The 22826-nt window shown below is 46.9% G+C and overlaps 1 protein-coding gene across 1 annotated transcript in view; it reads right to left on the bottom strand.

Moving 5' to 3' along the window:
• The window catches only part of LOC119440567 (endochitinase-like), a 42111-nt gene extending 20178 nt beyond the window's left edge, over positions 1–21933 (bottom strand). The window contains exons 1-5 of the mRNA XM_049661925.1: positions 21675–21933; positions 12069–12322; positions 8695–8798; positions 5207–5324; positions 3278–3472 (exon numbers count right to left, since the gene is read on the bottom strand). Of these exons, the coding sequence (XP_049517882.1) occupies positions 3278–3472; positions 5207–5324; positions 8695–8798; positions 12069–12322; positions 21675–21933 (930 nt within the window). The remainder of the gene's footprint in view (positions 1–3277; positions 3473–5206; positions 5325–8694; positions 8799–12068; positions 12323–21674) is intronic.
• Between the last annotated feature and the right edge of the window lie 893 nt (positions 21934–22826).

Here is a 22826-nt window from a genome sequence, read left to right as displayed (position 1 = left end):
TTTTTTTTTTTTTGCTACAATTTCAGCAAATCGTTCAGAAGGCCGGGAGCTCTTTAAGCAGCGCAGGTAAAGCAACAATACGCATAATTGCATAAGCGGTGTAAACAATATTGTATTTGTTTCAAACAGATAGGCGTTCTGGGAGTCTTGGCCGCTACAACTGCGGCATTTTTCCGTGTGGCATCCCAAGCCACTTATTAGTTGGGGGCGCCCTCGGGTTGGGGAGGTACACCCCTGTCCAAGCTTTGAGGTCCCGTAATGGCCGAGCACCTGGCCGGGAGTGCGCTTCTGCTTCTTTCTATTTTACCGGTAAGTGCCCGGAGGCAGCTCTAGTCGGCCTCTCACAGCCACGGCGAATTCTCTGCAACGAGGTCACCTGTAGTTGGACAACGGGAGCCTAACGACCACGTCTACTAATCTCTATCGGTCCTCTTTCGGGATTAGAGCTTCCATGAGAACCCCCACAAGCAGCTTAGCACTAGGCCCTGAGGTAGAGACCTACACTGCACGGGCCAATTTTTTCAGCCCGGGCCGGCCCGAGCCCGTTTTTACGTTGGGCGGCCCGCCGAACCCGATCAAAACATTTATGGCGAGACCCGGGCCCGGCCCGGCCCGCAAATAATCTACGTCACCCGCCCGGCCGGCCCGCCACCCCTTTACCTTAGGCCCGAGCCCGGCCCGAGCCCGACTCGAAACCGGCCCGAACCCGGCCCGAGACCGAACAATAATGTTTTTCAGAGTTGAGACGCCCGAGAATAACTCGCTGCACGTTACATGCACACCACCAGAAAGCCCGAGCCCGGCCCGGGCTCGGGTCAAAAAGCACACGCCGTGCCCGAGACCCGGCCCGAGCCGATGAAAAAACTGTTCTACCCGGGCCCAGGCAGCCGGGCCCAGGCTTTCGGGTAAGCCCGAGCCCGTGCAGTGCTCTACCCTGAGGCATCTCTGCCCATTAAACGCACACAAACAGGTACCCTAAATCAGCTCACACTGATAAAATATTCTTTCATAATTGTAGTTGCGTTAATTTCACGATAATAGATTGATTATTAGAAGAGAAAATGTAGGTCAATGTTCCACCAGTGTTCCACCCGCCTCCCACATTCGAGGTGGATGCAAAGAGGCGATGCAAGGAGGGTGGATGCTCAGCCCCTGGGCATATTGAACAACTAGGCCAACCGCTCATTGCCGCTCGGCCATATGGTACCTTGTATTTAACGCTGTCTACGTCCTCGTAGCTGATCCATTGGTCCTCGTAGTGAATGTAAGGAGTCGCCGCAAAGTTCACCCATTGTCTTCCCCAGTGGAAGTACACGACACGTCGGCATGTCTGAAAACAAGTTACCGGTTGAGTACATACAGCTGTTAAATAGCACGTTATCACACCATTGTGGCAACAATGCAATACCTTTAAAATGCAGAACCTTAGTTCGGTTATGGCACTGCAAGAATATACAATACCGCGTTCCCTCACCTTGTACCTCAGACCATACTTAACCTGATGACAGCAATGACAGGTATATCGTGGGCTTCTTAAAGAACAATGGCAGGGCGAAGACGTCCGTAAAGTGAACTAGAGCAGGATAGCATCCAAGCTCAATAATTTGGGCCGCAGGAAACAAGTTTTCTGCTCCGTTTACAGAATTGTACAGCTGCTAGCTTGCAGCCATACAATTCTGTACAGAAATGCAGAAAAGCTTGACCGGCGGCCAGACTAACGCCTCGATTTAGCAGCCTCGTCGGCCAATCATCGGTCGCGGGACCTAAATTACCGCGTCTGCGACGTTCCAGAGGCCCTGTTACCAACATTACGGGTTACTGTCACACATGACATACCTTACGCTCTGGCGTTTCTCATACAAGCTACCGCAAGAGAAGAAAAAAGAAAAGAAAGCAGTTAGACAAGAAAAGAAAGAATCACATAAAACACGGCAATATCTACATTATTTCATCATCATCATCAGCCTATATTTTATGTCCACTGCAGGACGAAGGCCTCTCCCTGCGATCTCCAATTACCCCTGTCTTGCGCTAGTGTATTCCAACTTGCGCCTGCAAATTTCCTAACTTCATCATCCCATCTGGTTTTCTGCCGACCTCGACTGCGCTTTCCGTCTCTTGGTATCCATTCTGTAACCCTAATGGTCCACCGGTTATCCATCCTACGCATTACATGGCCTGCCCAGCTCCATTTCTTCCGCTTAATGTCAACTAGAATATCGGCTATCCCCGTTTGTTCTCTGATCCACACCGCTCTGTTCCTGTCTCTTAACGTTAGTCCTAACATTTCTCGTTCCATCGCTCTTTGTGCGGTCCTTAACTTGTTCTCGAGCTTCTTCGTTAACCTCCAAGTTTCTGCCCCATATGTTAGCACCGGTAGAATGCAATGATTGTACACTTTTCTTTTCAACGACAGTGGTAAGCTCCCAGTCAGGATTTGGTAATGCCTGCCGTATGCACTCCAACCCAATTTTATTCTTCTGTAAATTTCTTTCTCGTGATCAGGGTCCCCTGTGAGTAATTGACCTAGATAAACGTACTCCTTTACAGACACTAGAGGCTGACTGGCGATCCTGAATTCTTGTTCCCTTGCCAGGCTATTGAACATTATCTTTTCTTCTGCATATTCATCTTCAACCCAATTCTTACATTTTCTCGATTAAGGTCCTCCATCTTTGTTGTAATTGTCTCCATTGTTGCTGAATAGGACAATGTCATCTGCAAATCGAAGGTTGCTGAGATATTCGCCGTTGATCCTCACTCCTAAGCCTTCCCAGTCTAAGAGCTTGAATACTTCTTCTAAGCATGCAGTGAATAGCATTGGAGAGATTGTGTCTCCTTGCCTGACCCCTTTCTTGATAGGTAACTTTCTACTTTTCTTTTGGAGAACCAAGGTAACTGTGGAATCCTTGTAGATGTTTGCTAAGATATTCACGTATGCCTCCTGTACTCCTTGATTACATTATTTAATACCCTGCAATTCTTGGAATCAGCTAGTGTTTGCTATGGCTGTAAATATCAAGCCAAAGTTTCCGATACTCTCGGTATTATTGTCTGTGAACTGAGAACCTCTCCTCCTACTACGGCGCCCCGTCACCGTGTCAGACGTCATACTTCCCTTATCGTTGAAGGCATGGGGGCCGTGACCGCCAGGCTGGACTTAACAGACACGCACTGTCCAGTAATTGTGGTATCAAAAAGAAGTGCTGAGCAATTTCAACGTAGTTTCAATGCGCCTTCAGTTTTTCATCCCGCGAAAGACGCCGTTGATGCTCACCTCGATGTAATTCATGTATCCGGCCGTCTTGGTGAAGTTTGCGCCATAACCGAGTGGGTGGGACTTCTTGAGGCTTTCGTCGAGGCCGTACTTGTTCGGGTTGTCAAGCGTGTAAGAACGGCCGTACGTGGGAATTCCCGGTATTATCTGGTTCTTCTGTAAGCTGGCTTTGACCCAGTGATACACGCAACCTTCCTGCGCAAGTAGATGCAGTGACCAGGCCTGGTGTTACTTCGACGTGGTCTTGGCTGTGCCAGTGTGAGAGAAGAGAAAGATGTACTGGGGGCGGAGAGAGCACTCAGAGGCAAGCAAGAAATTCGAAAAGTCATAAGGTTTCTGAGGGTAATTAATTAAACCGCCGCATGGTATTGCGTTAACAGTGGTATCTCTCCATCCTTTGTTATCTCTCCAAACGGATCAACGCTAGACGTATCACTTGTAGTGATGCAGAACTATTGGTATTACTATAGATACTATCGGTAGTTGAGTCACTATAGAACTATCGATGGCAAAAAGCTATCGATAGCACTAGCGATAGTATGAAACCAACCGCGCGAACTCATTGCAGCATAAACGTGGTTCCCCGTGTGCGTGGTATGTGGTGGGGGTGGTAACTATGACAGGACTCTTCGTTATCGCAGTCTACCCGTCACCGATCTCTGCAGATGTGCCCTACGTACACCTGCTGGATTAAATGTTAGTGTCGCAAATGTCCTTGTTGTGCTGACAACAGCGACCCGAGGTGCACCGTTTGGCGCGCCTGCTTCTGAGCTGAATTCGAGTTGAATTATTACTTCATCACGTATGCTTGCTATGTTTCAAGGTCAGTGCTTGAACTGAATCGAAGCTGCATAGACGTAAAAGCAAGGAACGAGCACGTTCCCCTTGACACAGCAACTGCGCACTATTTGTTCCCCAGCACACCACTCCAGCGCTCTAAACAAGTCTGCTCACAGATGTACTTACATACTCACATACAAGGACGTACAAGGACTACCGATAGTATTGTCGATAGTGACACCGATTGCACTATCGATAGTTTCAAAAAAAGCTATCGATGCTATCGATAGTCAATTTACCGATAGTTATGCATCACTAATCACTTATCATTAAGAGACCGCCTGAGCTAATTACTACAGATTCCTATTGTTTCTTTTTTGTTTTCGTGACATTTTCTGTGATTTTGCCTTTACCACCGTACACTTACAAGCAAAGTAATTTTACGCTTAACTTAATAACAAACCATATAGAAATTAACTCTGACTGCGTTCGGCTTAGACGTTAGGCGATCGACATCGTAGAAACGTTTCGAAAACTTTACTGCTGTGGAGAACGTGTAAATGAGCACTGTTGCAGGAGTCACCTTCAGGTCTTATTGTAACCAGTGCAGAAGTTGAGGGAATATATCAACACAACGTCACTGAACGAGCTGCGTTCATCAAATGGTTTCCGTTTTTTCCTGCGAAGTACCTTCCAAGGACCATATTTGTATGTGGACCTGAATCAAGAGGAGGGAGTAGGATGATAACGAGAGAGGGTGAGTAGGGGAGGGGAGGGGGAGGCGGGCGCTCTACAGAGGGGATGCCCTGGTTCATTACTATTGTGTCTTTATCGATATTTTTTTAGTCTTGAATGATTTAGACGAAATTGTGCACGCTACAGTATTAGAAAACATACATGAAATGTTCTACTTAGAATTAGTGCCAATATTGTGTTATGATTCGGTGCCATTTCTGGGAGTCCTGTAAATAACATAAGTTAAAAGTGAAATTCCGACTTCATTTTTTTAATTGTGCAATAGAGGAACCAGTAATCTTCTTTTGGTTGCAATATGCCTCAAGCCAAACCTCAATATTTATAAGGTTGTACTTCAATAACATTGAAACTATAGGTGTGACGTCAAAATCCAACGTCATGCTTGCTACTTACAGTGTCGATGTGGGTACGCCTCCCGTTTTCGTACTGTAGAACTCCGCTAGTTATCCTTGTCTTAGACAGGTCGTCCAACTTGTAGTCGAACGTCATCAGAAAAAAGTAGTCTATATAGCTGCATGAAAAAAGTGAAACACTGAGATAGCAATAATCACACGTAGAACGGCTGAACTGCGTGAGCACAAAAGGTAGGAATTCAAACTTTAGTCCGCGCCGCTCACATTACAAGAAATCACACTCGTCAAGAAGTTAATCTCCGAATTCTTAAGTTTTAAAATAGCACCCGTAGCTTCTTTCTTTTTATTTTTCTTTGGCTACCTTTTTGGTTCCTGAATATGCCGTACATACAAGCTACAGTTACATCAAACAACATATAACAATTTGCAGCATACATGTAGTTGCAACAAAGTTGCGTTGTCACGTACAAGTCAAAATAGAAATAACAGATAACAAAGACGCTCGTAAAGCGCAGCTTACTGGTGTACCGATATAGGTTCTGCTGAAATCCGTAAGCTGGGGGGCCTTCACCTAACAAAAATTTATCTACCTGTTGCCTGTAGCAAAATGATACAAGAAAAAAACCGCATCAGTTCTTTTAAAAAAAGGACATTGTAGTCTACAAAAAAGTGTCCTTGTGCAGGAGCCAAAACAGGCACTACCAGGAGACCAGAAACGTCGCTATACAGTCTGCTAGCGTCCGAATACCAGAGCCAGTGTGTCTACAGTATAGCCGTGCCCTCTCTGTTGACTGCCCGCCTCTGCTGCGGGTGGTCGTGGCTTCGAAACGCGCTGCAGCAGATTACCTGCCCGTAAATGTGGGCTGGCGTGCCCCAGCCTTGCTCTCAAGTTTTTTGAGGTCACGCGGAGGAAACGCGGAGGTCATGCTGAAGTTTCTTAACAGCCGCTCAACTGGTCGCGAGCATTTGTAGGTATTTATCGATATAACTCCTGGTGCCGCCCCTACAGAATAACGGGTGTTCTCGTGTTTTGCTGGAAAAGAGACCTTCGGAGAACACACAACGAAAAATTTTAAACGCCCACGTTCCAGGTGTGAAACCCCATAAGCAGCCTAGCGTGGGGCCGGGGGATATCTTTACCCATTGTGATGATGCGCGCCGAATCGCCGAGGTCCGGTCATTGCCACGTTCCTGGTAGAGGACACTTGTCAAACCGAAGCGTTGCGTGAGCTTTGTGCGCTATGAAAAAAACAACGACGACATGCCACGTGACTGTGGCAGAAGCGCGCTGAGCGTCTCAAGAAAAAAATACCAAACAATTATCCAATCAAAGAAGTCCCCGGGTCACTAAAACACAGAAAAGAAGAAGGAAGGAAGAAGAATGGCTGGGACTCGTCGGCGGGAACGTGTAAAAATTAACATTTACGTAATATAGAAATGAACTACGGCGTATCTGCATATTGCAGAATATAAAGCCGGAATTTTAAAAGAAAATGAAATCTAGAATTTAACATTGATTTCTTGTTGTCTCGCACAGAGAATTGCAGAGGGCATCACAAACGCTCCTGCGGCTAAAAGACAGTTCGGTAGCGCCAAAGGGAAGGACTATCTTGAGAGTAAAGGTCAAGTAAAGTTTCCGTTATGGCTTCTTCCAACACTCTTTCGCTTCTAACCTTTACACGGCGACATGTAAAATGAAATGCTTTAGAGATTCACTCTCATTACAAAAATTGTGATATCGCCAGACCAGACCTGTAAAGATAAATGTTGAGTGAAGGGACTCGACAACGTAGTCTCGTAAGCCACACTACAGCCTTTCTAGTGGAACACCTCTGTTGTTCCATGTCCCAGTTACCAATTTCGATTGAAATTATACTCCTCAAAGTTAGTATTATTTCTGTACCCTTGCGCCGCCCGATTCATGGCCGATCCCCCAGAGTGGGTTGCGCCCGGACACTGAGGAACAACACCAAAAATATTCCAGGATTCCATACCTTTCAACAGTAGGAACGTTCGCCTGGCGAACTTACTTCTTCACAAGCTTTATTAAAACAACGGGGACTCTCTCGTTAACACTACGAATTTGTCACCACGAGATTTTGCTTAAGCGGGCGCAGTTCTTGTTACTTCTTTATTGAATGAATTTGTGTCAACTTAGTGCAACCACATTGCTCGTGAATATGTTATCTTTGTTATATAAAGTATGCTTTTGTGTTTCTTATTTTGCAGCTAGCTTTATTTTCTTTCTGGGACCCGAGGCAGCACCTCGGGTGCTTAACAAAGACAAGTACGTAATCGCTACACCCACTCTGATCATCGTTGGTTTTCCGGCGGCACAGAGATTTGAACTAAGCGCAGGTGTGAAACTTTGGCCACATGTGGCGATTCTGATAACGCTATTTTATTATAGTAGCTCGGGTGCACGTAGCATGTGGACCTGAGTTTTTTGCCTCTTTTTACGGTTTCGACGCCGGTGTGTCCACCGTAGTGGTGTGGGAGAAACCGAGCAGACGGCGCTGGCTTATATATCCCATATGGCGTTCGTATCTGTAGTTCCCTTAGGCTCCAAAGGGCACATCTCAACGTCTCGATTGGGAGGCGCGACGGTGATTCGCCGGAGATCTGGGGTTACGAGCCCGCGAAACCGAGCAAAAGCGTTTGAGCGTCCAAAGCCTCCAGATACTTTAATGACCAAGTGTTATGACCAGCGCTCCTTGGGCTGTGGATGATTCCGGGATGATCTTGCGCAAAACGTGGCCCAGTCTCGAAGCATAACCTCGCAAAAACTTGGCCGAGCCGAGATAAAGCTAGGTGGGGTTGCCAGCTTCGCTGTTTGCCCAGTCTGGGCACAACTAGTGCGGAGCTGTCCCTAATTTTTTTTTAAATCTTGGTTTTACCGGTATATGTGAGATTTGACTCTTTTATGGAGCAACGTCGTGTAATGAGGGTTGCCGGGAGCTCGCCGTCCAAGTTGCTTCCCCGGACGTCGCCCTCTTCCTCGCCGTTCCTCGTGCTGCGTGCCGGGTCAAAGTGCATGAAGGTGTGGGGCGCACGGTTCGTGTTTGTCACCTTTCTTGCGCTGTTTCATTGCTCCGTTTAGTATACCACACCTAGGGAATGCCCCTGCCATCTAGTCTCCATTTAAATATAGAAACCTTCCATAAAGAATTGCAATTACATAACGCGCCTACGAATTGCAATTACCTAACGTGTCCTACGAAAAAAGAAATAAACTTAAGGGAAAAACGATGGCTGTCATCTCATCTAGTTCAGACTTTGTTGCACCCCATAACAGGAGCATCGAATTATTATTACGTCTATAGCTATCGCGAGCTACAAAACCAACGTACATGGACTACACAAGAGACTAGCCCCCAACGATCAATTAATTCTGCAGTTCGTTTGCACAAGCTACTACGACCTGCCTCAGTGAGAAAAACGATCGCATCGCGTCAACGAAATCAAGAGTGAGTTACTCAATAAACTTTATACACTAAAAGCATTCGATGTGTAAGTGGATATATTTACCGGGCCAGTTCATTCTTTTGTACATGGTCACATTTGGAATCGCGGCAGGCGGGAAGCTGCATCGTGAGCAGGACGTCGTGGTGGGCTACCTTTAACCGGAGTCTCTGTCAAAACAAAACACACATGTGCGGCCTACGTTGTGAAAGAATGACATGATATTCAAAAAACGTCATCCACACTCGTTTTCTCGACAATCTCTCATGATTTTTAACGTCCCAGTGCATGAATGGGCTATTAGAGACATGATATCTGAGGACTCCCCATTCATTTTACTACATAGGGTTGTTTAACATGCACCGAAATGTAAGTACACGACCATTTTTGCATTTCGCCTCCGTCAGAATGCGACCTCCGCAGTCGGAAGTTGAACCCCGCCACGACCTCATCGCACCAGCCCAGCGTCACAGCCACTACGCCCCCTCGGCGGGTCCCGTTCACGTTAAAGGCAGTACCCGACGCGTATACGAGTACATTCACAATAGCATCACCAATTGGAAACATTCAGCAGCATGTTTAATATGTTTCAACGAATGCAGCTTCTGGCTGGGCAGGAGGAGGTAAGGAGACAACTACAGCCGCGCAGATGAGTCAGCCGACTTTGTTTAGCAACCGAATGTTGTGGTAGCGTCATGATATTAAACTTCTGCGTGGAGTCACTGTAAAAACGAGCAGGAGCGGAACTTTCAAAGTGATTGATGTGAGTGTTTTTGATGTACTCGCCTTGCTTTAAAGAAACATTTCCATCGCACTATCCGACACCCTGAGGGTATGCTAAATTTCACGTCACTCCCTTCGCTGGTTGTTTATACCGAACGCTGAGGATAACGCTAAAAGAATAAAAAGAAAATAGTTGCTGCATCACAGAAGTGTCAAATCGAAGCACTATATCTGGGACAGCCAGTGTGTGCAATCTCCGTGCAATATGGCTACCATTGCAAGGGCCAAAAGCTACGTGTCTCATTGCACGCGTTTTGGTAGCTTTTGGTCACGCTTGTACAGGTCCAGCGCTATTTGGAGCCGTAAACTAGGAAGCGTATTTCGTTTTTATCTTATACCTTATTCGATCACTAAGTTTAGGCAACCTTGAGCAACCCCTGCCTTATGGCATATATAAACGAAATGTAGGGTGGGGGCTAGATGGTTTCCTCGAGTCTCCTCTAAAAGAAACGGCCGCTTAGCACCTGTCAATCATCAGCATTCACTAAATGCGCATTATCGTCGTACAACTGAATGTATTACCTAAGGCGGGCGTCCGCCGATCGAACAAAGTGCCTGCGTGAAATTTTTGTCAACGTCACTAAAAGCTTGACAAGGATTGGCACACGCGCTTTGTTGGTTCATTGAGCACATCTTACGGGTCGCAAGCCTAGTTTCTTGATGGGATTTATTGTCCCAAAGCAGCATTGATTTAGCTACCCGAGTTTATTAACAATGAACACAGAAGGTGCTGGGGGCATAGCCTTTTACTGGGACAACATTTAGGAGCTCTAAACTACGACCATCTACCCTATACCATTAATTCATCGTTCTCTGATGACATTCTCAACCTCAGCTTAACTTTCCCCATAAAGCTGAGAAAAACGAAACAAGCGCTGGAGTTAAAAACAACAGACTGATGGGCTAGTTGGTGTTGCTTTACGGAAGGGGTATCGCAAAGGGGGCACGCTGTACGACAAAGAAGACGACTACATGGTGCTTCGAATAAAGCCTTATAGCCCCAGTGCACGCAGTGTACGGCTAGATGACCGGTCGTTGCCAGTTTCTTAACAGTGTATCAACGTTTATGTAAGCGATCGTTAATGCATCTGCCTTCTGTCCAATGTGTTGTTCCCCGCATGATAAAAGAATACAACATAGAATAGAATAGAGTAGAATCGAATAGAGATACACCATGTCATCTTCTGTGTCATCTTGCGGGCCTCCGTTTACTCTACACCTCACGTAACCACCGGATACCGAGCTCACGACCATGCCACAATGTATGGACTGCAGTACCTGGGAGACTGACATGGAAACCACTCAACGATCGCGCAGCACTCGCGCTTTTAATTTGTGCGGCGCTTTCTGCGCCACGCCCACTCCGAGAGTGTTACGTGGTGGGTGTGCATGCATCGCCACGCAGACAATACTGTAGCGGGAGAAGACGACGTTCTGTCCATCACAAGCTCTGGCATTTTCTTGGGAAGATGGCGGAAGGCACCATGCATGGAGGAAGGAAACAAAACAGAAGAGGCCCTGACGTCACTTTTTTGAAGCTGGAAGTGCAGCCATGTTGGTGTGCCACCTCTCTTTGCGCCTCCAGTCAGGGGTTCTGCAGCTCGCCGGAACAGGTGGGCGCGAACTTTGAACTTGCATTGTTACGAGCCGCCGGAAGTGTGTGCTGCCGACGCGCGTCAAAACAAAGCCTACGAAACTTCTGTAGCCGTTTTAGTGAAGCAGACGCGCTCCTGTGTTTTTCCGTGGCACGTTGAAGAAGACAACGAAGACCCGCGCCATGGTTGCTTTAGTGTATCTGTTGCTGGCCGACACTCACACTCACAGACCAAAAACACAACCTTCAAGCTTACACACCAAACCCCAAAGTCAGCTTTTCTCGCGAACAAAAGGTGCTGCGGGAAAGACACCGGCGGAAAAATCTTATCTCACTTTTCAGAGACCGAGAGCAGCAGCGAAAGCTTCAGGAGCGCGGTTGTCATGGCAACGTTGACATTTGGGGTACCCGTCCCAGTGCTCCTTTGCGAAAAACAGCACGTGACTTCCGCCACACCTTCTCCAATACGTTCGTGCTGGCCAGGGCCTCTCCTGGGGTTTCCTTCCTCCATGGCACCATGAGAACATGCTGCTGTGCCACTAAATAAATTCAACGCTGGAGAAATCGCAAATGTCTGCTCATCCTTGTTCTTTCTAACACTTTTTTTTAGGTACGCCCCAATCGTCATGTGGCCACCGCGGCCAGGAACTGAACCCACGACCTGTTGCTCAGCAGCATAATGCCACTTCACTGAGCCAGTGCGGCGCGTAGAAAATAACGTCAACCGTGAGTACACGTCATGACCCGTGTACGGCTCCTTGTGTTATTCGTTTATTCCACCGCATTCATATTATGTATCAAGCTGCACAGCAAGCAACTCTTAGCTGCCTACATAAGCCATCCGCTCACCGTAGCACGCACCGATATTTGCAGCAGAGAATATAGTGCGTCTAGAGGTGGCGTGCCACAGGGTCAGATTTGCCTTCCCTCAACCCGCGGACCTACGGCAGGTGACGCAATACCACCCAACAAGACTCCAATCAAAAGTTGGCTCGCGTTTCAGCTAGGAACTTTAGGCCTCGCTTAAACGAGCAAGGAGGGCGATGGCTTTCGCTGTGATCACCCTGATGAACTGTAAGACTCTGTCAGCGTCGTTCTTGCTGCAGGTGGAAGGGCCGGGTCCTTCGAGGTGAAAGTTGATGCCGTCCAGTCGCATTTCTCTCAGCACCTCGTCGAGTTTCTTCACCAGCTCCTCCATGTCCTTGTCTGAGCGCAGCCGGTTGAGCAGGCTGCTCCAGTGCGCCCCACCACCGTAGCTATAGAGAACCTTTAGATGTCGGTTGTGATTTTTCATTGAGGCCAGCTTCCTCAACAAAGCTGCATTCAGAAAGAAACATAACGAGGGAAATGTCTAGTTCCCTTTCGGTTTCCGTTTTTTTTTAAGCATAACAGTAATTGTACCGAGCGATGATAGCGCACAAGCGCGATCACGAAAGGAGATTTAAATTTAGTATTTTAGAAAGGCTTCAGTTGTGAGTGAGCTTGTGCGTGAGAGAAATAAAGTGAAAGAGATATAATGAGCCAAAAACACAAGCAGGTTACGGAGTAAAATCTGGCTGGCTACCCTTAATGGGCGAATGGACTAAACTGATTGAAAGACGAGAGAAAGCAAAAAAAAATTAACAAGGCTTGAATGAACACGATGTACCGCACTCCAAAACCCTTACCTTGTCGCGCCTACAACCATTTGGTGACGTCCATGCCGATGTGCGGCAAAGTGTTTTCGCAACAGGTTTATTCCTATTGGAGCCATCGAGTCGTGATACACCATTATGACTTATTCCAGGCCAAATGATGTACAATGAAACAGCAATCACCTGGACCGTATTTTGCAAGTACGTTCGAGTCGTGTGGCGTCAATGCTCCCATCTTCGCAGTGCGGTAACTTCATACCTATTATGGCCAAATTCATCATGATTCTAGCACTGGTCACATCCGATATTCTATTTAGCGTCCAACCACAGAGCACGCATTTCTCTTGGTATTACAGCCCGGCTAACCCACTGCGTGAAGTGAAGTGCCGGCACTAGGCAATGCATGCTTAAAAAATTAATTATGGGGTTTTACGTTTATTATGGGGTTTTACTCATATATATATATATATATATATATATATATATAACCTTCAATAACAGTTACACTGGAAACTTCGTATGACCTCAAATGATTGTTCACTGAAGTGGGGAGCTTATATGAGTATTTGCAAGACCTCAGAGTAGGAGATAATACAGTTTTACAGCCAGAGTCCCCTCGCACCGCCAAGAGACTGGCGTCGCTTGGTTGGGCCATGTGACAAGCGGATTCATACAGTTAAACACGTTAGGGAGATACATGTGTTTTGTGCGTATTAAGTAGCACAAGTACACGTCTATGAAAAATAAATGTAGCGCCTTGTAAAAGATTTAATACAAAAGATACAATCAATAAATATTTTCCTGATGAAAGGTCAGTTATTAAGAAGATAAGACATAACATATATAAAGAATAAACGACATATAACAATTTCTGAACAGAACTTATGACTAGAATTATTAGCACAAGTACAATGTGATTCCATACCGCCATAGTTTCATTACATGTCAAAGCATGCCTTATGCCACTGGTTTCGTTTATAATCCGGAGGCAGAAGAAAGTATTATAGAGTAAAAATTATCAGGTGCCCAAATAAGTAAACGTATTAACAAATAAATAAAAAACACAGCGATATCTCAAAAGCGCGAAAGGACTCGATATCAAATATAAGAACAACGTGGATCGTGTTATTGAGAGGCAAATGCAGCATACGACGAATAAAAATTAATAAGGAAAATGCACAGATAGACTAGGGAGTTTTAAAATAGCGCAACCACGCGTCTTTCTTTACCCAAATGCCCTCAGTCTGCCGGCTCTGTTATGGACCCCATTTTCGTTCCTTCGTTTAACTTTTTGCGCTCTTTCCTAAGCCAGGTGGTTTGCTTTGACTTGTAAGTTGGGGCCTTTCTCTCTCTTATTAAATACACCAGTTCGTTGTCTGATGCGATGATTTCACCATCATTGAGAAAGTGTTCGTTCGGGCAGTTATCTGGAAATGAAGTCGTCGGCAATCTTAATCAAATTGATTTTGCGAGAGAGCTCTTTGTGGGCGTGAAAAAATTGCCAGGTGGTTCAAACGGGCTTGTCCAGTCGTCGACCACAAGTACATTTTCCGTCGCCGAAGGCAAGAAAAGGACCTCTCGGATGTGGTCGACTAGACCGGTATGGTCAACGCAATTTTTTTATAGCGATAGCAATTATATGGACGCTCCAAAGCAGATTTCTGCCATCGGCATCGCCGTCGCCGTCGCCGTGAGGTTCCGTATGACGTCAATGGAGATGAAATCGTAGCCGCGCGCCGCCGAACGCTGTATGTGCGAGTGAAAGGGCGCGAGGGACGCGCGCTTTCACGGAGAGTGAATGAACGGCGCAGAACAAACGCGCGTTCTGTGCCGTGCTCCCTTAATTAAGGGCTGCAGAAGTAGGCGTCTCTTTCCTCCTTTACAATCACGATATATGTAGAGCAAACGCGTCTTCTCCTGACGCACGAAAGGCCGTGGGGGGAGGGGGAGGGATGGGAGGCGACGTTGAGCTGTGGCACCAAGTGCCCATTTATATCAGAGGCTCCGGCAACAGTCACCAACGCAGCACGCATTTTGTGCGAACGCGGGCAAAACGTCGACGGCGTCGACAACAGTTCTGCGTGTTGCCGGTGCTGCTGCATGTCCAAGTTTATACAGCTGATAAAGCTACTATCGTTACTCCGTATAGCTCTCTACAAATTTGCTATCGCAATTGATGTTTCTACTATTGTACTCTCCAAGGCCAGAAATAAATATCAACAATATCTTCCAATTTTCCTTGATGTGGAACTGTGCCCGGGCATTACAGCGTACGAGCCATTCATACAGAGTATGAGCCATTCATTGTCTTGCCTGACGGACAGATTTAATTTTGAAGCATTTCAATTTTGGAGAATCGCAAGAGGCAATGGCGGTCTAATGCTGCTAACCACGCCTCCGAGCAAACTCGAGACATCGAACGCAAGCGACAACGGTGGACTGCGGGCATACCGTCAGTGACGTCGTTCTCTCCCTCCATGCCGAACGTGTGTGTAACCTCATTAAGAAACGCAAAGACGTAACAAATAATTGAGAAATGCTTTAATGATCCATCGGGATTAACCCAGTCATAAACACCGGGGCCACACTTTTCAGCTTCGCTGGTTAACCATCATTACGGAGTGCTTGGGCGGTTAATTTTTTTTCTCTTCCTCAAAATGTTTATATATATCTTGTACGGCTACCTATAGCTCTAACGGATCCGGTCGTATCAATATCTTCCTTGCTTTTTTCACCAGGGCCCTAAAGATCTCTTGCTTATCTCGACTACTGACTGGTTGATGCTTCCGTCCACTTTAAATACATGCGCTTCTGAAAGGTGTACGTTACCTATGGATCTCGCTGGGTGAATACCTTCGCATTCCATTAGTACGTGCTAAGGTGTCTCCGGATTTTTGGCACAGCAGACACACGCCTCATCTTGTTGCGAATACTTACTCCGGCATGTTATTGTAATTAGGCATCCAGCTCGAGCCTCAAACAGCAAGGCACTGCCCTTTATGCTATCGTGCCGATGCTCCCTTCTAATTTCTTTCCTCCCATTCTTGTAAATCTTCATGGTCTTTCTTGCTTCCGTTCTCTCTATAGAATTCACTGTGTCTGTTGCTCTCACTTTTTATTGCGATAGCAATTATATGGACACTTCTACCGGATTTCTGCCGTCGCCGTCGCCGTGAGGTTCCCTATAGATAAATCTTCGCCGCGCGCCGTATGCCCGAGCGGAAGCGTGCGGGGACGCGCGCTATCACGGAGAGCGAACGCACTCAATCACCCACGCGCAAGCAAGGAAGCGGGAAGCCAGCGCCAGAGGGAGCGCGGGGGGAAGGGGGGGGGCGCACTTCTACGCTGCCAACAACCGCGCTCGTCACTCGTCCGGATCGTCTCTTATCGCCACACGGCTCTGACCTTTATGCGCCGTGCATTCGCCGCTCAATTTCCTTTGAAGCGATAGACCGCACGTACCTTCGCCCGCTGCGGCGTATGGGCTCGCTGCCAGCGTTTTGACAGTCGTTGTCTGCAGTCATTCAGTGTGATCTATTCATGTTTGTTTGTGCACGCTCACACCACGCTTGTTCATTCAGTTAGTAATCGCCGGGCCACATTTTCCAACGCACGCTACACATGCAATGCTGCCCGGATCGGCAGTGCAGCACTACAGGTGTGTCCCTTCGCACGCGCTGCCCACGGGAAGCGCTTCTCATCAACACCACCGTTTCACACGCGCCTTCTCGTGGTAGTAGGGTTTTCACTTGGGCTTGTTGGTTTTCCATTAAGACCGTGTATCATTGCGCGCAAAACGACGTTATACGTGTTCCCTCTTGTGTCCATGTCGTTTTGCGCGCAATGATACACGGTCTCGTGGTAATCGAGTCTCTCTTCAAGTCGGTCTACTTACGCCGCAGCACACCTGCTTACTTAATCAGCTCATGTTTACTACAATTCATATTGCTACCAAAGCCGCTCACCTTACTTCATATGACATTGCTGTGTTGCTATCGCATTCATTGCTTCGCCCTTAGGGCGAAACTGTGACATTTCTTTAGCTTGGCCATTTCCGGCAAAATGTTTCGCAGGTGTTCGCCCATGCCCCCCGTAAACATGTGCACGACGTTCCCAAATGTGTGCAATGATGCCGACCTTTGCTGGTTTAAAATGTCAATCAACATATCTCTGTGCAAAATCAGGCGTCCTGGCTCAAGGTCGTCACCGTAAAACTATGCACGGCCGGGCTCGACTGGCACGCGCGCTCGCTTCTTACGGCCTTCTCACCCGTCGGGGAAACAATGGGAGAGTTTCTCAGCGCGTTACGCCACCCGTCGGCGGTAGGGGCGCTGCGACCCTGACCCTTCCTCCCCTGCTCCGCGTACATGCGCTTGCCTTCGCGCTCGCACGATCGTTTTCCCGCGCATTTTATTCGGTGCTCTGTCAGTGTTGTTCAGTATGCAGTAATTTGTGGGCTCCTGAAGACGGTCGTACAGCCTTGAGTACGAGCTGCTACAGCCAAGACTTCGCGCCGTTCATTGCACATCGGTATATAACTGCTGTGTGATGGTGTATTGCTGCCTTCCGTATTGCAAGTCCCGTTCCGCGAATTTTCACCAGTTCCCAAGCAATGAGTTTCTCGCCCGAGTTTCTAGCGCTTTTGGACAAGATAGCATCAACTAATAAAGGGGAATTATAAGATGGACATAACAAAGATCGTAGCCTTCTCCTCCGGATACGCTACTCGGCAAATACATAATTTCACTATAACTCCTTTTCCTCACGCAGCAACTCTTTTAAGTATTGTTTTTTTTTTCGCGCACAATAGTGAACTGGAACCAGCTAAAAAATGACGTCGTGTCTGCGCCAACATTAACTTCTTTGGTATCATGTTTACAGTGACATTATTTTCTTTGTGCCATGTTTGCAGTGACAGTGTTTTACTTCTTTAGTGTAACGTTGCGTGTGCCCAACCTGTACGCTTTGTATTTATTCAAATAACAGTTTTTTTATTAACCTGTGCATTTTCTGTACATACCATTGTATTCGTTATGCTTGTACCACCCTGCTAAAATCACCGCTTGGTGGTTGCAGTATTTATAAAATAAAAATAAATAAATAATATCGTTTTTTTTCGATAAAGCCTCCGAACACTTATCACGCAGGAATGTACTAGAAGTACTCGAAAGAGCAGTCCAGCCCTATTTAGCTGCCCCATCTTAAGGGCAGTTCCCATCTTGAGCTGCTCTGAAGGTGTTGACGACAGTCATGCAATACGATCCGCAAATTTAATTGCCGAGAAGTTTCTGAGAATACTCCTTGTAAATAAGTCAAACCAACTGACTGATGAAAACGACAAGCCTTCGGCCTATGTACACAAGCCGCCAAGGAAACACTTTAGATTGTAATTGTGAATAAGGCACATTTGTGAGTTGCTGTGTCCGCGAGAGCTTTCGCGTGAAAGTATGGCAACCATTGTAAGTGCATACGAGCAATAAATATTTATTTTCATTCCTCAAAATGCATTTGATGGTGGAGAGCTGTTCTCCCGGCGCATGCATCCCCAGTGAATTTAAAGCTCGATGTATTAATACGGTTACACTGCATCCATTTATAAGAAGCCTAGATGAACCATTTACGCGTCCTCTACAATTAGGCGACTTGTTCTTGAATGCACGGTGAGGTAAGAAGTGCGCCCGACCCAATCTTCCAGCGTTGCGCGCGCTGCACAGATCGGCTGGGAACAGCTGAGCAGGGTGGGGTCGCAGCGCCCCCCTCCAAGCAGCGGCGATAGGCATGAACTAGCCCCGATGCGAAGGCCGTAAGAAGCGAGCGCGCGCGCCAGTGGAGCCCGGCCGTGAACTATGTTATATATGCTTCGTCTTCCTTCCCTATGACAAGCTGCTCAATGTGGGACTTATGCGGCCACATATCATGTGAATACCTGTTGTTTAACGAAGACAGCACTGTGTCAAGTACTTCATAGAACCTCTGGCGGCACATGTCACTCACTGATGGAAACACGTCTGAGGAACCTTCTTGATAGCAACGTGGAGTCTTCTTTCGCCTAGCGGCTAGAACACACGGGTCTACTTTTACTTCTACTTTTCCGGCCTCTGCCATACATATGTGGGTCACGCGCTTCATTTTGGAGTTAATCTGCGCCGAGTTCAAGCTTGGGCCATCCGAGATGGCTGGTCGCTTCGCGTGCGCGGTCTCCCCGCGCGCCTAGTGTTATGTTTCCGCTGGTGCTTATACGGTGGAAAATACGCTTTGTTTTCAGCGTCAGACGGGTTCTGGCGAAGTACCGATAAGCGAGGTGCCCACTATTGGTTTTGTCGTCGGTGCTCATGCTGTGTTTGTAGCCGCTGCACATTGCAACGTCCGCAGCCGCGGTAGAAACGAGCTCGACGCCTGATTTCTATTTCTCCTTTTATAGGGACAGCAATTGTATCGACACCCAGGGCAAATTTTATCTGTCGTCGTCGCCGTGATATTCCGTATAAAGTCCGAAAGTCATACGAGTGAGCGACCCATACACTGTGGGTGCGAGAAAAAGCCCGTAACACTGAGCCGAAAAGGATGGCGGCTTGATGAACATTATCTTCCAAGGCGCTTAATATTCGGTTTAGTTGGGGATCACGTGATCAAATGCTCGCATGGGGAGGAGAGCACGCGTCTTCTCTTCTGAACCCTGCCTCAGCTGCAAATTACTGCGTGCGGTTGACGCTTACGCGGCCCGCGTGCCGTATCCAATTGTTGGTAATCATAAGGGGGTGTGCAATGATCAAGGGCGAGCAGGGATGGCTGCTAACTTCATGCGCGCTGTCTTCCTTCGTAGGCTATTTTTCCGCGCCCCAAGTGTTGCAGATCGCATAGCCTAAGTTAAGAGACAGGGGTAATTGGAGATCGCTGAAAGATGCCGTTCTGTAGTGGACATAAAAATATGCAGATGATGATAATGAATCTAATTTTCGGAGTCGCGGTGAATCGCATGGCTGTACGAACCGTTCGCCCCCACTGCTGGCGTTCATCATAATGCCAACGTTGTGATAGCGACTGCTCGTGGTCATCCAGGGGTATATTTACAGGTTTACATGGTCCGTGCATTGCACGATGTTTGTTCTTTTAATTAGTGAGTAAATGTTACTACAATTCATATAGGCGATATAACCAACGTGCAGACTCGTGTGAGGGCCGCACTTTTTTGCCGCAATTATGACGAGCCTTACAAGGGACCGGGCCATTTTATCTAATTTTTCCAACTACGAGTATGAAATCCGCCGTAAACCTCAGCGATCGGCTCCTGTCCCCATCTATAGTCGTGTACAACTTTAGAAGGCAGCGGCATTTGCCCCTCAAAAGCGGATGCACACGAGCATCCACCAATGGGCGTGCACTCTAGACTAACGTCATGAGCCGGGCGGCCGGTGACCCCGCTGACAGAGGACTTGGCAGCCCGTTCTTCGAGCTGAGCCGAGTCACGTCAGCGGGACTATTTCTTTAGTCGCGGTGGAAATCGGCTGCTGCGCTTCAGTGGTCAGGGTGGTGCGCCTCTCCTGTCTTCTTAAGTTATAACCGACTTTTTTTTTTATAGTTGCGACGCGCGGAAGTACGCTGCGCGGGAAAATTCGCAGTGGAGCGCGATCGGAATCGCGCTGAACGCGATTGCTTCTCGGTTGGATTTAAAAAAATATATTTGCTTTCAAGTTGGGGGCGCGGCTCTTACACGGATTTATACGGGAAGAATCTTTTTCGTGTAATTGTCTTATGCTTCGCTATCATTAATACTGCTTCGCCTTCCCGGCAAAACTGCAGCCTCTTTTTTTTTTGTCCTTGTAGAAGCTCTGCTGCGTATGACTGTTATTGATTCTGATTTCAAGTGAATCCGGTTTGGTCTCACTTCGGTTATTATGTTAAGTATGTGTATTTATGGCCTCTGCATGCACGTTGCGATGTTTCCATCCTCAATATATGTTGAAAATTATTATACGTTTTTTTTTTTCATGAGTCGCTAGCATTACCTACTGGAAATAGAAGCAATGCTGAGACACATATCATTCACGTGTATTTCACACAACGTTGATAAATGACTCTGCCAAAGGGGTCACTGAAGTCTACAGGTATTTTTCAGTGTCACTAAAGTGTGCAAAGCAATCTGTACCGAGTTGAACGTACAGCAACATATTGATTCCCTAGACATGGGCTATCCATATCATTAGAAATAATTGTTAGTTGGCTACCTCTTTCTCTTTCAAAATATCATAAATTTTGTCCTGTGTACACATTGAAATATAATGTGTCAGTGCATGGTGTTCAAACTGGAAATTAAAATAACATGTTGAACTTAAAGAATACGGATGAGGGAGCCGCCGTTGGTGCTTCTAATGCGCTTGTTTTCGTATTGCCAGGATTTTCAGAAATAAAGCGAAAGTATGAATAAAAGCCGTGCACGTCCGCGGCAACAATGATGCAGTTAGCGTTTAGCTACAATAACATTTCAAGGGAAAATGTAGAGGTAACTCAAAAGAAACGATAAACGGTTTGGGTGACAGGACTTTGGTACTGACATTTTTGGAGTGAGGGGGGGGGGGGGGGGCTGCGGCAGCGCTGGGGGGAAACAGAGCCCCCCCCCCCCCCCGTAGCCGGCACCTATGATGATGCCCTTGACGGACATGTTACTGAGAGACATTATCCTATGTCTTGTATATTGGCTCTATGCGGAGTTACATACTGCATTCTAAACGGAGACAAAGCGATGCAGTGTACATAGTTGTCACCTGTGACATAGTTGTCACCGTGAGCTCTCACCTCTAGAAACATGGTCACGTTCAGCGTAGAATATATATGAATATCGCGATCCACACTTTCCACTATTAGAGACCAACTTGCGCTCTCCTGCTGAGTATGTCGTTTACGGGATAAAAAGCGCTATCTCTTGTTTTCAGTTAACCTGTCACCCGTCTTTATCTGCCGCCAGCCTTCACTCAGGAAAGAACCGCTCTGGTGGGGATCGAGGACTCGAATACTGAAATGCAAAATCGCTCTCTCACCCTTTTCCTTGTGCAGACCCCTCTTACGGAACAACAGATCTCCAGTCTTGTTGTTGGTTTCCAGGTAAGAGTACACGATGTGCGTGCACTTGTCCTTGGGTATGGTGGCCACGGGGAATCGCATGACGCCGGCGTGCCTGAAGCCATCCCCTCGTAGGAAGCACACCAGAGGCGCTTGCTTCTCACTGGAGCGGGTCTTCTCGCGAAATTCTCTGTCGCGCTCGAGCTTCTCCTCCGCCTCATCACTGTCGTCTGCCATGTACCAAGGTTCTCCGGCGCCGCCAACTATAGCAGTGACGAAGAGAGAGAGAGGAGGTGGAAGGGTGGGGAAGAGATCAGCTTCGATGATGGTGGGAGTGTTCGAATATTCCAAATTTCGAATACCCCTCAAACAATCAGGAAGAGCATGCGGTTGGGCTAGTTGGTGCGTGAAAGTAAATAAGAAGATTCTTTGGCCGACCACACGACAATAAAACGAATACGCATGTACATACACACTAAGGAATACACACAAGTAGGCGACGCCCATCCTGTTTATGTGTGTCTTCCTTTTGTGGTAGTGTGGTTCTCGTGAGAATCCTCATATTTACTAACAATCAGGTATTGAATTGAATGATCTAACTATAGAAGAGCGCATTCTAAGATTCCAAATTATATCCGAACACCGTTATGCGATTCCTCCGAGTATTCGGTTATGGCCGGATATGCGGAGTGACTATGATAATTGGAGTATTACTAACATGAAGACGAGGAAAGCACAGAGAAAATAACCATGTTTTCTATTTATTGTAACGTAAAATAACGAAAGGGGGAATGAAAATGAAAGAAAAGGAAACTTTCTGCCGCTAGTAGCTGAATTTCCAACCTCAGCCTGATGCCTTCGATGAACTACCGATTAAGCTACGTCAGCGGCTTTCCTCCCGTCAACTTTCTTGGCTGTTTGTGCACATAAAGTGCAAATTGCAGCTATCGTTTTTATTAATACGGTGACTTGCAAATATAGAAAATCTCTTAACTTTTCTTTTTCACGTGGTTCTCATGTATAACATACGTCGTATACTAGTAACAGTAGTCAGTCCTCTCCTAAGGAATATTATTACGAACTGAAGCATGGACAAGAAGTAAAAATTAAGTAAACGTAATAAATAAAAA

Source organism: Dermacentor silvarum, chromosome 2, assembly GCF_013339745.2.
Source record: "Dermacentor silvarum isolate Dsil-2018 chromosome 2, BIME_Dsil_1.4, whole genome shotgun sequence".
Lineage (NCBI taxonomy): Eukaryota > Metazoa > Arthropoda > Arachnida > Ixodida > Ixodidae > Dermacentor > Dermacentor silvarum.
Note: the sequence above shows the minus strand (reverse complement) of the source record. Positions and strands in the feature narration are given on the sequence as shown.